We start from the raw sequence: 18,490 nt of genomic DNA, 5'->3' as shown, positions 1-18,490 counted from the left end.
GAATGGCTTAGGGCTTTCTAGAACAAAAGCGGTGCCTACAGTTCTGCGTGAACCCTGCTTTGAAACAAGTGCAGACGTTGGATCCTAGTACGTTGAGTTGAATCGTGTGTAAACAAGCAGCGATGTTTTTTGCCGCTTATGCTGTGCGGTGGTCCTGAGGCTGCAGAGAGGTTTGCTTCTCTTGGCTCTGTAGCCAGGACAGCACTGCGGTGTGCCCGGGCTGGGGCTTGCCTCTTCCCCTTGAGGACAGGGAAGTCATTGCAGGTTGACAGTGATTCTCCTTATCATCTGGCTGCTGCCAGAGTTTGTGGTAAACGTCAAGATAAACCATCAGGAAATAATTCCCTTTTATACAAGTATGCGAAATAAGAGATGAAGATGAAAGCTTACTACAGCAACTCTTCATTTATTTATTTATTTTTACCAATGTTACAGAGCAACTGTAGCTATGCAGTAAGAAAGACATGAGGAAAATGGTTATAACTAGTATTAGAGGAAGTTCTGTGTTACTTACTCCTTTTTTTTTTTTTTTTTTAATAGATTTCCCAAACTCTGATACTTGTTTTGAAAGTGGCTTCTCTCAAGGTTCTTCACATGCCACCTTCCTTTGTGAATTTTTATACAAAGTTTCTTCTACTACTGCTAAGCTTCTTGCAGAGAAGAAATTAAAAGAAGGTAGTTCACTTTTACTTTATGTATTTGAATTAATATGCATGGTATGGTTTTGTTAAACTTCTTATATGTATCTTTAAAAAAGTAACATGTCTTTGACATGACACGTGCTTTCTTGATCCTATAGACCTCTTTCATATAAAGAAAATCATGATTGTCTTGATCTCTTTATTCAGGGGTTGACAGAGAGAGAAAGAAGAAAAGTGAAAAATGATTAAGTTAATTATTGATAAATAAAAACATTTAAGAATATTTCTCACATTAATGATATTTGCATAGATGTTACTAGCTGCCAAAAAAGAGGGAGAAAAGTTGTAATTTTTAATTGGAAACAGCTATTTCCTGAGAACTCTAATATATCTCAGCAAAGATATTATGAGAAAAGGTCTGTTACTCTTTAAAACATAGAATTTATAATCTGTTTTTCCTTCCCATGTTGATATTTTTTCTATGTGAGTAACTACGTACTTTCATAAAATCTCATTAACATGAGCTAATACGGTATGTGCACGTTGCAGATCATCAGATATTGGTGGTATCATTTTTTTTCCCCATTCTTGCTGTCATTAGAAAATGTTATGGCTAGAGCAGCAGTGTGGGTGAGATAACAATTTCAGTTCCCTCTGTCTAAGACGATTCAAAGAAGATGGTTGCTTTACCCAAGGAAAGTGAGCTGGCTGTTTTAATTCCGGAGAGGAGAAATACGTTATTTTACATGTTATATTTAGGTTCCTAAAAGAGAGTAAAAAGTTAAATATGCCAAATAATACTTTGAGTTGCTCTACGATTTAAAATAAATAAATAAATAAAATTTTTAAATTTTTTTAAATTGTTTTCCTTGGTCTTGTGACAAAGAGTGGGCACCACCTAACACTGGAAGACAGATTGACTTCGTCTCGGCCTGTTTCCAGCTAACATGAAAGGAAGAGTAGCCCTTTTTTGCTATTACATACAATAATTCACCCATTTGTTTTGAAGTTCACTATCTTCAGGATATATTGTTCTTGCAGTTTTCAGCAGTGTGTTTTCTTTTTGCTTTCTTAACTCTGTGCTAAATATATAGCATGATACTATGTATTATCTCTTTCCTCATCAAGCTCTGGGCAAAGGAAAAACAGTAAAGTAAAAACAGAAGGCAAAGCTTACAAAGCAATTTAATATACTCATAAAATAAGAATGAGTATATTGTATATGAAGTACTGTTTTATTGAATTACCATGTGCTAGAGTTTCTGTAGGTTAAGTAGTATCAACACAGATATTGAATTTCTGGTCTACTGAAGTCAATGGGACTGAGATTTCATCATAAATTTATTACTGTGCATCCTATGAGGCAAGCTTTGTAGGAAGAGGTAGTTCCTTTTTTTTTTTTTTTTTTTTTTTTTTTTTTTTTAATAGCAACTGATTTTTCCATTATTTCTTTTATCACAGATTGCAACAGAAGATGGTGCACTTTGGAAAGTGGATTTCTAAGCTACTATGAGAATGATAAAGCTACCACTCCGAATGGAATGATCGACATCAGTGAAGTTATCTGTCTTGTAGTGCACAAGTCAGACTTCTTTTTAAATAGAGGGTAGGTTCCAGAGTTAATAATTTAATAAATAAATACGGATATTGTTAACAGTTCTGTTCTGGATTTTCATGGTTGTTCATTTGTCCCTGAATTTTGGACATGCATTTTAGAAAAAAAAAGAAAGAGTTGTTTTATGATGAATTCAAGAAATAAGTGCTAAGTGGTGTCTGGGAATTATTTTTAAAGTGATATAGTGAAAACGTTAGGGTAATTTAAAAGGGCAGCACAAATTAGATACGTCTGTTTCTTATTAAAATTGTGATGCATATTCTCAACACTTAAAGGGTTACACGGTGATAAATTGAACAATTAATAGTCACTTTTCTTTCTGGAATTGACCTCTGCCTTAAGCTAAAACTCTTGCTTTGTTTCTTCCTGATAATAAATACAACAGTTTAGAGTTTTTTACAATCCTTGTGGTTTTAGTCATGGGTCTTTTGGCCTCTGAAGGCCAATAGTTGAGCCTTCTGCAAGTTCTTTGTTCTGCAGCTGAGCACGATATTGTAACTGCTGAACAGTCAGTTAGTTTGAAGATGATGACTTTTCCTGTCTGCTTCCACTCCTTGACCCCAACTCAGCCACCAGGATAGGTACCAGGCTCCTTCCACACAGAGGGAGCAGGAATGTGAGACAAGCATTGGGCCTCGTGAAGACTCCTTACGAGGTGGTCTCCACGTGACTTTTTTGTGGTCTTGATTTTTCTTTTGCATCTCTCGCACGTGCTGTCATCTGCCTATAATATTGTAAGCCGACAGGAATCAACTATTGTCTTGAGTGTAAAATACAAGGATTACAGATACTGTAATAAGATATAAATGGCACCGCAAAGTGAAGGTTTAAAGGAAATCATTTTGGTTTTGTATAAAACATTAATATAGAGTAAAAAGTAGGTATACACGCTTATGACTGTCTCAGAGTCATGAGGAAAACAACAGTATTTCCAAGAACACTCCTCAACATCTAAGCATTTTTGAAACATAAATTAATTTTTCTGTGTTGTTCAAATAACACACCAGTGGGAACGGATACATATGAAGTTTCTGTGGGAGAGATGACCACTTCTTATGAATTCTGAAACTTTACCTGAAAAAATGGGGCATGGGGAGGAAGAAAATTCCTGGCTTATGAATGGCTGTAATTGACTGACAGAGGTAGACAAAGGTGTTTTGTTTTGACTGCAAAAAGCTCGGTGGAAATCATTTTTAGTTTTGTCCAAAATATCAATATATAGAAGGAAATAAAAGATGTGTGCTAAAGTAAAACTGCAGCAACGCTGAAATCAGATGTCATTGTTCCCCTTAACTTTATTGCAGGGGGGGGTTTCTGCACGCTCGTGTGTGCGTGTGCGCTGCAGGTTATGGATTCCTACCAGAGACTATAACGTTCCTTTTTAATCTTTTTGCATGTGTGAAAAATAACAAACAGATCCTTGTATTGTGTATATATAGTACTGGAACACTTGAAGCTGCAAAGGGTGCTTGTGAAAGGATGGGGACTATGCAGTATGCCTCAGAAAAGGATGCTCTGAAGAAAGGACCTTAACTATAACAGAAATAAGGGGAGTGGGAGGGGAGAAATCCTGACAAATGGTGATCCATCACCATACTATAAAATACAGTGGAGATAGTCTTCATTGTTTTGAGGTGGCATCCCTTAATGGTGTCTAGAAAAAAGAAAAATACCACTTTTCCCTTCTGTCATGAAATCCAGCATATTGCTTTCTACATTTCCAAATGATTGAATAATACATAGGTATTAAAATTATTTCATCAACTAAATACCTCACTTTGGGGGAATGACAAACACCCTGATATGCTGTACCTGAGATATGTATTCGGGTAGTTTTATGATAAGTTTTGCTAAATTCCACATTTTGTACAGTGAAACAATCTGTCCTTAAAATGCTTATTCTATTAGTCAGAATTATGTATTTAAATATAATTTTCAAAACAGTTATTCAAAAGAGAGAAGTGATTCAGGTTCAGTTTTCCAGACTGACTAGACAAAACTCAATCTCCAGTATTGAAAGGAAAAAGCATAGTCCAGCTGACTTAGATTTTAGAGAGAGGTCACAGGTGAATAAAACCGAAATGCTAAATCATAATTTATGTAGTAAAGATTGACTCTAGGCCCAACAAGGTATTCATGTTCTCAATTTCACTCAGATTTCAAATGGTTTGTCTTTCACAGTTATTTTTTTAATATGCTATACTATTTTGGTATAGACTTTATAGTACTCATTACTTGAGAATTACAGTTGGAGATAAATTGGTCCATTTTTTAAAACAACAGTATATTAAATATTGAAACATCTTTTAAGAACTTCTTGAGCTACTACAGCAACTTAAAAATGTGACAGAGCCAAACTCTTCTGGGTATTGGCAGGCAATATAAGGAGGGCAGTGGCCACAGATTGCCGCTTGGGAGGTTCAGTTTGGAAGGCAGGAGAAGCCTTTCTGCTAGAAGGGTAGCAGAGAACTGGAACAGGTTCCCAAGAGAAACAGTAAAATCTACGTGCTTGAAGGCTTCCAAGACTTGGCCAGGCAAAACCATTGATGAGCTGATTCAGGGTTGGTGATAGTCCTTCTCTGAGTATGAGTTTAGACCAAATGACCTCCAGAAATCTCCTGCAACCAACGTTTCTGTGATTCTGTGATACTTATCTGCAGCTTTCTAGTCAGTTAATTTATTTGCTTTTACTGAACCTAAACAAAATGTTTTAAATGTATCACGGCAATATTCTTGCTGAAATCACATGAAATTGCAGATGCAAATAATTCCCTGTGAATTCTAATGACTATATTTAAATATTTTTATTAATTTCAGAATTGAATGCAGTATCCTTTAGACATGTATTTGTGACCTGAAAGGTACTTTGATGGTGTTGTGTTATATAAAATACCCTATGTTATTAGCCAGTTTGTAACATCAAAGGAGATATGCAGATGTATTCCGTAGGAATGAAATAATGGAACTATAGAGAGAAAAATTGAATTCTTGCTTGGCTGCCATTTTAAAGACTAAATACAGCTGTCTTTTTCCTCTTGCTTGCTTTAGGGACATCTTTCCCTTTGAAATCTACTTAATGTCAGAACGTGTTTTTCTGTTTGGAGCTGAAACTGCATATTCACAAAGAAAATGGACTTGGGCAATAGCTAAGGTAATACTGATGATTATCTTTTCAAGTTAGGCCAGGAACATTTGCACAAAGAATAAAGTGGCATTGTTGGCTTAAAATCTTCTGGGAAGCAATTCTTGATGAATACTGATCTATCTTATGTGTAAAGGTTTTTATATAGCAGGAAGAAATAAATTCTGTGATTTAATGTTTTAAACAAGGTAATACAATGAAATGGAAAAGGAATTGAAATAACATTTTAATACTGGCCTTACAAATATCTTAAAGGTGCTGTAGGTGCTCATTTCAGTGGATAATAGTGTACACTATGAATTTATTTCAGCTAAGTTGTTTATGGTTGCAATTTGTATTTCTTTTTCAAGAAACAGAATTCTTAAAGCAATACTGTGCCTAATACAGTACCAGATGCTAATAGTCATGTTGCTAATAAAATTGCTTGTAACTTAAAAGGAAAACATTTGGCTTGTATAGTGTGAGTGGAGAAAAAGGTACTGTACTTGATTTTATGATTTAAACTTAGTGTTTATGTCCTGTTATGAATCATAAATCCAGAAATCATCTGATAATGCAGGTTTCATCTTTGTATCTTATAGATTTGCGATATCTTGATTTTTTAAGGGAAAGAAGGGGCAGTGTTTTTCTGACTCATCTATTTCTGTTTGGTAGCATTTTGTTCCCCCTGCGGCTGGATGTTTTTTGGAAAGGGACTGTGATCTAATTGGGCAGCTGTACTATAAGGACTGCCATAACCTGGACCAGTGGCGAAAGGGTTGGTTTGCTCTGGACAAGTCAAGCCTACATTTTTGTCTTGAAATGGAGAATGCCCAAGAAGACTCGATATATTTAAGGAGGCTGCAAGAACTAAGTAAGAATTTCAGTTAACATCTAGAATTCTGGAAATACTCTTTAGAATTAATTTACTGTTGTCACAATTCCTATTGCATTTTAAAAGCTTGAACATTAGGGAGCTCAGTAAACATTCCTTTGCATGAACTAGGTGCTATCCCAACTCTCTTCTAAATATGGTAAAGTTCTCTCTTGTTTTTTTTTCCCTAACTTGATGGCATACACTAGAGATATTTTCACTGCTTCATAATGAATGAGGGCAATTTTTGTTCCAGTTGCAGCAATATCTTTCTTACAAGAGTACCGAATTGTATAGTAATACATGACCTTTGGGGACTATTGTCTTGTCTTCTTGACAGTACAGAAGTGTTCACTGCAGAATCTATTCTTGAGATGATCGACAGACTTAGTTTTAAAATACTCAAAATGGTGGAAAAATTATAATTCTCTTTGAAGACTATTTCAGAGACTAATAGACATTTTTTTGCTGGTGCTAAAAGTATTCTTTGCTCAATTTCATGATGTGGAAAAGTTAAGAATATTTAGACGAATGGTCTTCCATGGTCTTCCATTTTTATATCAATGGCTGTAGTTATACTTTGAGCCCTTTTTAAGTGTATCTGCCTTAGTTGTGTTATATTGAGCAGCACAGTATGCAGTATAGGAAAGTAAAAATAAATTGAGTTTTTATACAAAGTAGTGTAGATAGAATAATTCAGCACTGTATCGAAGATTGTCTTTGTAGATACTGTTACATTTCAGATTGATTTACAGGAACTTGCCTAAATGCCATTGAACTTTCTATGGTTTATTTACTGCCCCTGAATATTTCCTGTGAATAACAATGTGAAAGTACTTTTTACTCAGGAATACTCTTGTGCCTTCAGCTGTCATTTAAATTTGTGAACACTTTCTGATCTTGATTCAGAATTAAAAGGTCGGGCAGTGTGAGATTTTAAATGTTTTTAAGAACTTCATGGTACTTCTGTCACTGAAGATTGCTGAAAAAATATTTGTGTGTGTATATATGTGTATGTGTACATAATATGAATGTGTGTGTGCTTTGCTTTTAGCAATCAGTAGTGTGATGCAAAATGGAGAAAAATTAGATGTCCTGCTGCTCGTTGAAAAAGGAAGGTAAGGTCTCTATTTGAATAAAGCTTTGTGATCTGCCTGTATATTGGTGTCTTGGAATTCTTGCTGATCAGTTGTGGGGCTTTTTCACTTGCGGTTGCTAGAGAGACAGTGAATTTGCAGACTTCTTAAAGGAAGAAAGGCTTTGTGTATTAATTACGTTTTATGTCTATGTCAGGAAATGCTAACAAGTACTGCTTAATTGAATGCAGTTTTCCCACTGAGAAAATTATTCCCAGTCAGATTAGTCTGCCAATAATTGTTTCTTCAAAAGGGCTTCACTTCCTTTGGCCTGTAAAGAAAAAAAAAGTACTTCTGTGGAGCATTTATCGCTTACTTCTCAGTTTCTACTGCTGTTATGTCCTAGAATTCTCTATGTAAATCTTTGTAGATTAGGACTTGAGAGGGTATGTATTATTCGCTTGGTTAGTCTTATTGTAATGTCTGATTTCAGTTAGCAGCATACTAGCTAGAAAAAATACGCCTGAGAAGCAAGTATAATCCATGTCTGCTTGAATGTTCTGCTATCATGGCTCTGTCAAATGTAGTGATATGGGAGGGTGATAAATTATAAATGAGGCTAGGCTTCTTATAAATGAGGTTAGGCTTCTGATAGGGTATTTCTGCCTTATATGTGAGTTCGATTTAAAGAGGAAAGTAAAATTATTGGAAGTGACAATTATTTCACGATAGAATTTATCTCATGGATAGAATATTGGGCAAACATCTGTAAAGGAAATGGTCCTGTGTTAACTCAGTCTTCTGAACAGCTGATACTAGGTTAAAAAAAGATTGATTATATCTCTTTTGGGGGAAAAAATAGATACCTTTGACATCTATGCACAGTTGGAGAAACTCCTTGCAACTTTTGTCAATTTTAAGTTTTCCTCAGATACTATTTAAGCTTCAAAAATGTGTAGCACATCAGAATTTAATAAGGTGTTGTAGATCAGAAACAAACACCTTTTCCTTGAAGTTTTTTCAAGAATAACGTTGAAAGGTTCAGGATTAAATAACATGCACAGAGCGACTAGGGAACCAGAGGTATCCTATTCAAGGTACAGTCCAACAGATTAATGCAAACCATACATCTAATTTAAGAGATATAAGTGCAGAGCAAAACTTATAGCTCCAAGTCAGATTTTATTATTTCTTCATTATGATATTTCTGTTAAGTGAAGACAGGTTTTCCCTGAACTTCTTTAATAGTTTAATGGAAATTCTGAGCTATTTGAAAATAATTTCTACAGGAGCACTGGCTGATGTATTATGACCGTGAATATGTTGAATTTTTCTCCACTGAAGTCTTCCATGATAAATTCAAATACATAGTGTTCATGTTATCTTAACCATTAGAAGCCTTATAGGTAAGACAGCTTTGGCAGAGTGATTCTCACTCAGGATATTTCAGAAGTATCCAGGTGTTCAGCAGAGTTGCATGATATTTCATCTTGCAGTGGTAAAAAATTTAATGTGCATGAGTGGAAAATGAATAAAATCTTTATCTTCAGATTCATATTTTTTATATGTAAAAAACCCAGCAATTTCCCCTCCCCTTCCATAACTCTATGTAAATTCATTAATAAGAATAATATATTTTTTGGCTAGAAGTCAGTATCAACTGAATGATATGCCCGGTTTCCTTTTTTGTATTTAATCTTATATCAGTGCCTCTGTAATGCAGAGTTGGAACTCTGCATTAGAGTGATAAGTCTATATCACTGATCAATTTACAGCTTCCACATTAATTCTTTAGTTAGTTAAACCCAGGATAAATATATCTAGATAAACCTAGAATAAACCTTGAGTAGTCTCCTACTGAGGCTCATATTGTTCTTCTGTTTGTTGGTCTAGCATCCCACTACTAACAAAAGCCCATTTTTTTGAGTCCCAGTCACTGGGCTGGTTAATGGTGGGAGGTCATACATTATACACATCATGCACCTTTGAATGACTTGTTATTCAAGCAAATGAATAACTGGTTACAAACAGAGTTCTCATTTAAAAGTGATTTCGTACAAGTAAACGATTTCAGAACTATGAACACTTGTAGGCTTACTGCTAAAATAAATATAATAACTCCATGAATTCTGGACTTCTAAGAAATAATTAGTAGTAAATTTATGCTTATGATAAATTTATAGAGTACATAAACTGAAGGTTCTTCTGATCCATAACTACTCAAATGGAGAGTCACTGCTTTCAGACATGGGAAGTACATAGTTGCTTTGGTTATTAAATGTTCGATGTCTCTCTGCTTTTGAATTGATTAGGGGCTGAAGGTGCAGTATGCTTTCCAGCTTGTGTACAGTAAAAGAGAGAACAGTACCAAAAGACACATGAGGTTTTTCATAGTTTTTGTTCTTGTTCTAATTCTTTCTTTTTGTATTTCAATCTGAAATTTTGTACATATGGATCCCATATCCCTCCCTCCTCCTTTTTATTTCTTTTTTTGTTCTCTTTCTTCTCTACTCTGTCTTCTACTCCGAGAATTAATAAATTAATAAAGATGGTATCTGATATGTTCAGCAAAAAGAGACTGCCAACTCAGAAATAAAGGTTCATACTGTACAAACTGTACAAGGTTCATACTGTACAAACATTGCAGAGTAATTATGAGATGTTGAACCAGACTAATGTAATTTTTTAGTAGATAGACTATTTTTATTTTGAAGCTCAGTGAACTTCCCTAATTTTCACAATAATCCTAGATTTTTTTCTAATTGTAGAATTTTAATTTGTTTCAAATCACAAAGATGTTTCATATTCTTGTTTGAGAGTGTTTATTAATGTAAATTAAATCAAGAACACACTTTCACGGCACCTATTAAAATTTTGTTACAATGCAATTTCTGTTAGAAGTTACTAATACTACCTACAATACAGGTGGAAATCCTGACTTATCCCAAAGCTTTTTTTTTTGATGACATAATCAAAGCATAATTCTTTCACCTCCTCACATGTTCTGCTTTCAAAGTTAAGCCTGCTTCTTCATTTCTCTCTAGATTTCTCTCTAGATGTGGCAAACTGCTTTCCAGACTTCTGTATCTGACATTTCCCTCTGCGGTTACAAAGAGATATCTTGTGGTTTCTGCCATATTCAGTTTTTCTTGTTCCCTTGATCTCTCCTACCTATCTGGCAAATTCCCAAAGCAAATGACTAATGATACTTGATTATTTGTTGTCATCCAAACAAAAGTTTTCTAGTAAATGGGTGAAGAAGCATAACTGTTATTACTCAACAGAAGTCAATAGAGAGACCTGATTTTATACTTTAGAAGGGAAAAGTATCTGAAAAAAAATGTATGCAGCAAGATATCTTCCATATATATTATTGCCAAATCTCTAGCCTTTAAGGAAAAGCAGTTGTGCAGACAAGTCAGTACTCAAATGTTCTTTTATTGTTTTTTTTCTGTAATCATTTAGGCTCTCTCTTAGGTATAGGTGAATGTTTTCAGACTATAATGTAATCCAGATAATGCCTTTTTTTTTTCTTTTCCTGTTACTTTTTTTCCAGTTCCTGTTTCTCTTGTAGTTAGCTCTTTCTTATTATAGGTAATAAACCTTCTCTGCATACTGGCACGATTTCTTTATGCTGATAGTTCATCAATTACATTGCTATATTTCTTTATGTGATGTAGTAACTCCGCTGAAGGGAATATGGGAAGATCCATACGCGATGTTCTCTTTCATGTAGTTTAAGTAATTGGTATATGTATCAGCTGATTGACAGGCACTTGATTTAGACTCTCATATCTCTATGAAAATATATAGGTGCAATATGTTTAAGTTAGTTTAATACACTACTGTACTTCCTCTCCCCTCCTCTAATATCTATTCACTGATAAACAGCAGAGTTGCTTTTTTCTTTTGTTTAGATGTATTAATATATTTCACCTATGGTAGCCTGCTTCCTGTATATATCATAATTCTTTGGCTAACAAAAAAAATCTGTTGATGCTTCCATTTATCTTTTTGCATAGTACTCTAATGTAAATCCCGCTGTTCTGTAGAAAAAGAAGATAGTAATATATAGATGTGTGTTTCCGTGGGAGGAAAACTGGATGAATAGGCTGAAAAAGTACAGAAAACACGCTGAATAAGCCTCTATTCTGAACATTCGGACATCTGTAGTGTACATACTATGTAGATTAGAAATAGCCCCAGATTCCTAGCGAATTCCAGAACTGCTCATTGGCTTGCACTGTGCCTTCACATGAGCTGGACACAGAACATCGTGTGTAAAATTTCACTAAAGTGCGATTAGATGAGACATATGAAATAATTTAACACCATATTCTTGGTAAAGTTAGCTTTCCCTTCTCCCGTGCTGTTCCCGTCTTTTCCGTTGTGTTAGCTCTGACGATCACCCACTCTCTTCTTGTGCTGATTCAGTCCTGGAAACTGGCCCAAAGCTGTTTGCTTTGTTGACTGACCTGCGTAGGGAACATACGAACACCAAGAAGGTGAGGTGTAGAAGACGGCAGTAAGCTGTGATGTTCTCTCATTCTTTTCTTTTAACTGCACCTGATACCACTGACTGAATTTAGGTATCTTGTGTGAGAGATTGAGTCGTCATCTCCCCGCTCCCACCTCTCAGCAAAAGAAAAAGAACAAAGAGGTTTCACATCTAGAAAAATGTGATTTGAACAAAATGAAATTTTGTTTTAATCAATTATGAATAGTTCATTTTTTAATTACCTTTATAAAAATCCTTTGTATTTTGCTAAAAAGAAGGAAACATGAAAAAGCAGAACATATTTACAATATACAAAAATATATACAATACACAATTCCAAAAAATCCCATTTTGAAATAAAGTGTTCAGTTCTGTATAAAATGTATATGAGAGAGATTGCTAGGTAATTTAGTATTAAAACAGCTGTTACTTATATGTGCACACATGGGTGAACATATTCTCTTAAACTATTCAGTTTTGCAACTGTCTCCTAGAAGCTAGCCTGTCAAGGGTAAACAGAGGAGGTTATTGTAGCTTGTTTAAATAATACAGTTGGAACAAAAGCAAAGCATGCTTTGAGATAATCAGGTAGGTAATTAAAGGGTTAAGTTTATTCTACTGGGATGCCGCAACTGTTTTTTCATATATTTTTTTCATATGTTTCTTTCATATATATTCCTTAGATCTATGGCCTCTTAAGGGGGATCATTTCCATGCAAGTGACAGAGGGAAGGAGAGAAGTTCAAGGAGTCTCAGCTTCTTCACAGGGAGGGGGGAAAAAGAGCAAAACAAGAAGCCTTTTCCTTTGAAAGTTGTCTGAAAATCCGTACTTCCTGCTTAGCGGCTATTTACTGTATGAATGCACAGCAGGAGTAAGGCCAGAAGAGTAGAAGAGTAGTAAAATGTTTGTCAGGTCCTGAGGAAAGACCTGACTGTTTGAGGATCTTCTTCCATTTATTGTGACACTGCTAGCACAAATACTATGTTATTTGCAATGTTGTCACAAGAATAATGACTATTATAGTAGGTGAGAATTTGTTGAAGAATAAAGGTGCTGTAACAATAAAACACCACAGCTTTCTAGGGTAGAAGGTTCCTTGATGTCGTATTCCAAATATTTCCTCAAACCATTGAATTCAATTTTTTTTTTCTGATAACTGCTCTGCTGCTGTAGTAGAACAACAGCAGATTTCCACTTCTTCTCTGGTTTCAAAATCTTTTTAAACTTTGCAGAACATTGTACATCCATGGTCATACGAAGTTGGATTTCATGGTCTGGTATACTGCAATTGAAAAAGCAGCAGGTACAGATGGTAATGCTTTACAAGATCAGCAGCTCAGCAAAAATGATGTTCCTATTATAGTGAACAGCTGTATAGCATTTGTTACACAGTATGGTAAGTATAGCAGATTTTTATTCAACTTAACATCATTTATATAATACCTAAGCTGCCACACCATCAAATCTCATTGAATGCATTTATGTATACATAAACTAAAACTGTGCCTCTCATTAGCCCTGCTGCTTGTTGGTTGGATAGCCAAGTACAGTGCAATGCATCTGAGAAAGAGCAGTCTGGGGAGATGCAGCTCAATAGGCCCCCCTTCGTATTTTTAAATCTGACTTTTCTGCTTGATGTAGCTCAGCCTTTGGGTTCAGTGCCTCAGAGCAGAACACCTCTGGCCAGAAAATAAGCTATGTGGACCAGGAGAGGTTGTGGCCTGGACTGGTCAGCATATATTCTGGGAAACTGGGATAAACTCTGCTGCCCCTGTTGAGTCTTAAGGCTGGTTCTGTTTCAGCATAATGGCCTAAGAAAGTAGAATTGCTTACAGTTTGCTTAAGTAATTATTGCCAGCATAATTTTCCATTGCATTAGAATTTATATAGATGATGTCTGTTTCCATTATACTGCTGAGAATTAATCAGTCCTCTTGGAAAATGCTACATACATATCAATGCTGTACACATCTGTTTTCAGGATAATGCTCTCTGTGACCTCTGACAATATGAGAAAGCCTAATTTATATTTCAGCAGTGGATATTTAAACAAATAGCTTTGGACTAAAACCAAGAAAAAATGATTTGCTGGGGGAGGGGAGTGTTATCATTAGTAATGGGAGTAATAACAGTAATAGGAATTACTGTGTTTCATATGCCTGATAATTATGTTCCTCACTCAGAACTATCACTAGATGTGTTTTAAGTTAAAATTCAGTTTTCGAATGTCTTTTAAATCTTCATTTAAATAATTTTTTGTCTTACCGTGTGTAATAATGTTCATTTGAAAGTTGATGGCATTAAGCAGAAAGGAATTACTATTTGTATGAGGAATTATTATTTGTATACATTGCTTAGGTTCATACCTGTTTTTGCTGTCATAAAGATTCTGTCATTAGTTGTAGCCTGCAAGTGAGAGGCCCTATTGGGTCCCCCCAGTTCCTCAGGGTAATACCACAAAGGCAGCATCAAACGAGAGCCCTTGCGGGCATCACAGCGCAAGGGAGCTGGCAGAAGAACATAAGATGCAGTTTGCATAGGTTTTAGCAGAATTCTTCTTTTGACTAGTAAGCAATTTTTTTAGGAAGTATGATTCCCTCTTTTTCAAGCAAAATGGGGAAGGCAGGAAACTCCTCTACAAAAAGAAACATCTATGACAAGCTTCCACAAGTACTAAAAAAATAATAATAATGTTTTGTTTCTTGCTACTTTCACATTTAGTAATTAAAAGTAGCATTAACTGTGTTTTAGACTGTGATTTTCAAGCTGCGTTTGGGCTTTAGAGGTTTTGGTCATTGCATACTAACTTCAACATTGAGCCACTATTCTTGTCCGGTGGCTTGCTGAACCTGATAAAATAACATAAAAAAGGGAATTAGTGCTACTAATCTTGAGGCTTTTAAAAGTGTATTTAAGAGTTGATCAGTAGGGGGAGAAAAATATAGGAGTATTGGTTGTAAAAGCAGTCATCGTGTGTGCGTAGAGACAATACAAGTGATTAAAAGTTCTTTCCTATACTGAGCTTTTTAAAACTATGGTTTCAGGAAGTCCTGAAGAGATTTGGGGATTTGAATTTATCTGTAAAGTATTTGTAAAATTGCAATCCCAAGCTTCCTTAACATTACGATGGTTGTATTTGCAAAGAGGCTGGGAGGGTGTAAGCAGACTAGTCAGTGTTTTTTTTCTCTCACGAGGTGAGGATGTGTAAAAGCTCAGAGATACATCTGTAGCAATCACAGTCTGCTTGTCAGCCAGGCGTGTGTTTTGTATGGTAAGGTTTCAATTTTTTAAAAGAACACTTGACTGTATTCTTTTGGTTTTTTGTTTCTTTTTTTTCTTTTTCCTCTCATATATTCCTGTAATTTAGGTTTAGGTAGCAAAGAGATCTATCTGAAGAATGGCAATTCTTCCAATGTGGCTGATCTGCTAGAAAGCTTCAAAAAAGATGCAAGAAGTGTTAAACTAAGAGCTGGAAAACATCAGCTTGAAGATGTGACTGAAGTACTGAAAAGTTTTCTTTCTCAAATAGATGATGCACTTCTCACTAAAGAACTTTACCCCTTCTGGATCTCTGCATTAGGTAATATATTTAATAACTCTGGATACAATAAAGGTCATATGCACATTTTCAGTGTCAAATTTAAGGATTTTGTTTATCACTTGCCCTATGTAGGCATATATTAGAGGTTTTGATAATCGAGAAAATAATTACGCGTACATTATTGGGAAAAATTGTTTAAAGACACTGGCTGCAGTAGACTCATATGTCAGAAATCTATTGCCTTTAAGTGAAACAGAATAATAAGAAGAAATAATGATGTTTGCTTGACAATATAGCTGTGAACAATAGACCGATATTTCATTGTATTTTAGTTGTATCAAACAATGTAAGTGGGAATGATCAGTTTTTCAAGGAAGCATTGTTGTAGTATACAAGAAACAGACAAATGTTAAGACGTCATCTGCATGATAGCTATGCACAACTTAGACATTTGTGTTCTTTGAATATCTTTTATATAACTTTTAATATACAAACATGCACCTATAGGAATAGTATATACTTATTAACAACTATTACTTATTTTTTATTTCCTTAGAAATGTGAATTTAATTGGAATGAACACCTTAGCATCTTCAACCCAAAGCATAACTTGTGATGTGTTTGTAACATCAGGAATATGTGTCTTTAAATGATTGAGAGCTGAATCAAGCGCTAACACATCAATTAGTTACTTGTTACATAAATCATGATTTTTTAATAGTATTCTTACAAAGATGTGTATTTGGTTTTATGTTTTTATATTGCACTATTTGCATAATGCAAGAACCAAAAACTCCTTAGCTCACAAACTGTGCTATGAAATTGCAGATGATGGTCCAGTGTTGAGGTTGCCAGCCCATATCATGGGAATGGTATTTTTCTCATTAGATTCTAATGTGATACCAGGCAGTTCCTGATTCGTTCTCTATTTTAACTTCCCTGTATGAAATGGAGGCTTCACATAGATGATACGAGGATAAATACCTTACAGGGGATGAGCTGTGCAGTAGCATAGCAACAGAAGATGCATAGGAAAAATCAATATAGGGCATTAGATTTTGCACTAGCGCGCTAAAATAGTATAGGCCTATTGACCATATGGCTAACTTAGTCTGTAGAAAAGATGATTAAAATGACAATTTCTCTCTGTTTTTGCTTAATTTAAAACATATACAGATTGCTTTAATATGAGCCACTGTAAGTTTGGGAAATTCAAGTATGAATATTATACATTCTTGATCTTTCACCTCAATTTGAACAAACTGGAGGGAAGAATATTAAGAATGTATTTACTCATCACAAGATTGCTCTTATCTCATCAGGAATCAGCAAAAGTTGTGTCTCTAACTGTTTAGATTTAAATTAGCTCTTTTGTGAAAGTACGTTATGATGTCCTACTGATTTAACTTCCTGATTTGTGCATGGGACTAAAATTCTGCTTCAGCTTTAAAGCAGATAATCCTGTTCTGTTGTAGATAAGTGACACCAGAAGTGCTTGTAGGGAGACCAAAACACTTAGGAAGATAGATACCCCAGAGAGCAAAATTTACACAGATTTGAAGACTTTGAAACTACTTTTTTTAGCCAAAACCTAGTACATTCAATAGCTAGCAATCACCTGAAAAGAATGAGAGTCTTTTTCTGTGGTTTTCATTTTAATAAATTTGAGGCAAATAAGGGACTGAGAAGAAAAATGTTTTTAAATGGCAGTAATTGTGCTCCTGCCCTGAGCAGGGTTTTGCTGTGTAGACTTTACACAGCAGTGTCTATGCAAGAGAGAGAGGCAGGCTTGATTTAAAGATAGAGCGTTGTGACAGTGTCTCAGACACCATCATCCTCAAGGCTGGAGTTTTTGTTAATGTCCCTGCCGCTGTTCTGCTGCGTTACTTTGTACAACATACCACTGCTTCTCTTTTGCTCAGCTCTTGTTAACGTTATATGTTTAGAACTTCGAACTGCTTTGGACCTTGATTCACTGCTCTATAAAAATACAAAAAATGAAAAGGTCTTGTCATTTCTTAACTCTGGGAACTCTTAGAACTATTTTCACACGCGCGTGTATGCACACACACACACTACAGGTTAAAACGTCTTTTGAATGCAAAAGCAATTGTTTTCCTGGGATTTAGTCTTAAACTATAGCAAATGATGCGTGAATGTAGAAATGCAACACTTGATTGCTGAATGTTTTTTCCCTGAACTAGTGTACCATAATAGACTTCGTTGATAATAGATTGTCTCAATTGTCTTCATAAAGAATGGGTTGATTGGATAAATTGTAATTTTAAATGACTAGATGTTGCTGATGTAGATAACAAGAACGCTGTTGGTTTCCACTGTACATTGTTACTAATGCTCAGTGATTATTATTTTCCGCTAGACACACAGAATGAAAAGGAACGTGTGAGGAAGTATGGAGCTTTTATTCGGACACTTCCATCGGTCAATAGAGCAACCCTGGCTGCTTTAATTGAACACCTTTACAGGTCAATGCAAGTAATTCGTTGTAGCAGAGAAATACTTGTAGTCTGGTCTCAGTGTTGCTCTAGCATTAATGAAATGTGGATTGTTTTATCAACCAGTAAGCATCAAACCTTAAATATTTGCCATGCTTAAGTATAATAGATCCTAGGCAATACTCCCTTTAATTTATAATCTTTTTTTTTCTTCAGTAGAATTTTCAGCAGTAGGCATCTAATATCAATTGGCTGGAGCAGCGGGAGAGGACTTCCAGTGTTTATGTCCAAGTAGGGTAATTTTTGATGGAGCTTCTTTATATGAGGTCATTCTCCTCAGTCTGCCAGTCTTCCAGAGAATTGTTGCAAGTGGCTTCTGAGGTTAAAATAATTTTCAAATTATCTCTATAAACTGTATTGCACCAGATGACTTTGAGAATTAACTGTCCTTCCTGTATTTCATCACTGCTTCATTTTAACAGTGAGGTAGCTCTGGAGAATATCCAAAATATAAACTAAGACAAACAACAGATCCTATTATTAAATCTCAAAAGCAGATTTTTTTTTAAAAAAAGTGTGACTATGACTCTGCAGAATCATGGCTACATAATAATGGCCATTATTACATGGTATTATTGTCCATTCCACAAGTCAGGTTTTTGTATTC

At 35.1% G+C, this 18,490-nt stretch overlaps 1 protein-coding gene across 1 annotated transcript in view; it reads left to right on the top strand.

The window, feature by feature from the left end:
- The window catches only part of ARAP2 (ArfGAP with RhoGAP domain, ankyrin repeat and PH domain 2), a 114,997-nt gene that overhangs the window by 57,471 nt on the left and 39,036 nt on the right, over positions 1-18,490 (top strand). Inside the window, exons 14-21 of the mRNA XM_062574598.1 lie at positions 541-675; positions 2,103-2,247; positions 5,305-5,407; positions 6,053-6,251; positions 7,306-7,369; positions 13,059-13,222; positions 15,194-15,406; positions 17,748-17,853. Coding sequence (XP_062430582.1) covers positions 541-675; positions 2,103-2,247; positions 5,305-5,407; positions 6,053-6,251; positions 7,306-7,369; positions 13,059-13,222; positions 15,194-15,406; positions 17,748-17,853 — 1,129 coding nt within the window. The remainder of the gene's footprint in view (positions 1-540; positions 676-2,102; positions 2,248-5,304; positions 5,408-6,052; positions 6,252-7,305; positions 7,370-13,058; positions 13,223-15,193; positions 15,407-17,747; positions 17,854-18,490) is intronic.

This window comes from Rhea pennata, chromosome 4 (genome assembly GCF_028389875.1).
Source record: "Rhea pennata isolate bPtePen1 chromosome 4, bPtePen1.pri, whole genome shotgun sequence".
NCBI lineage: Eukaryota > Metazoa > Chordata > Aves > Rheiformes > Rheidae > Rhea > Rhea pennata.
The sequence above is the reverse complement of the archived record's forward strand: the minus strand, read 5'-3'. Positions and strand labels throughout refer to the sequence as shown.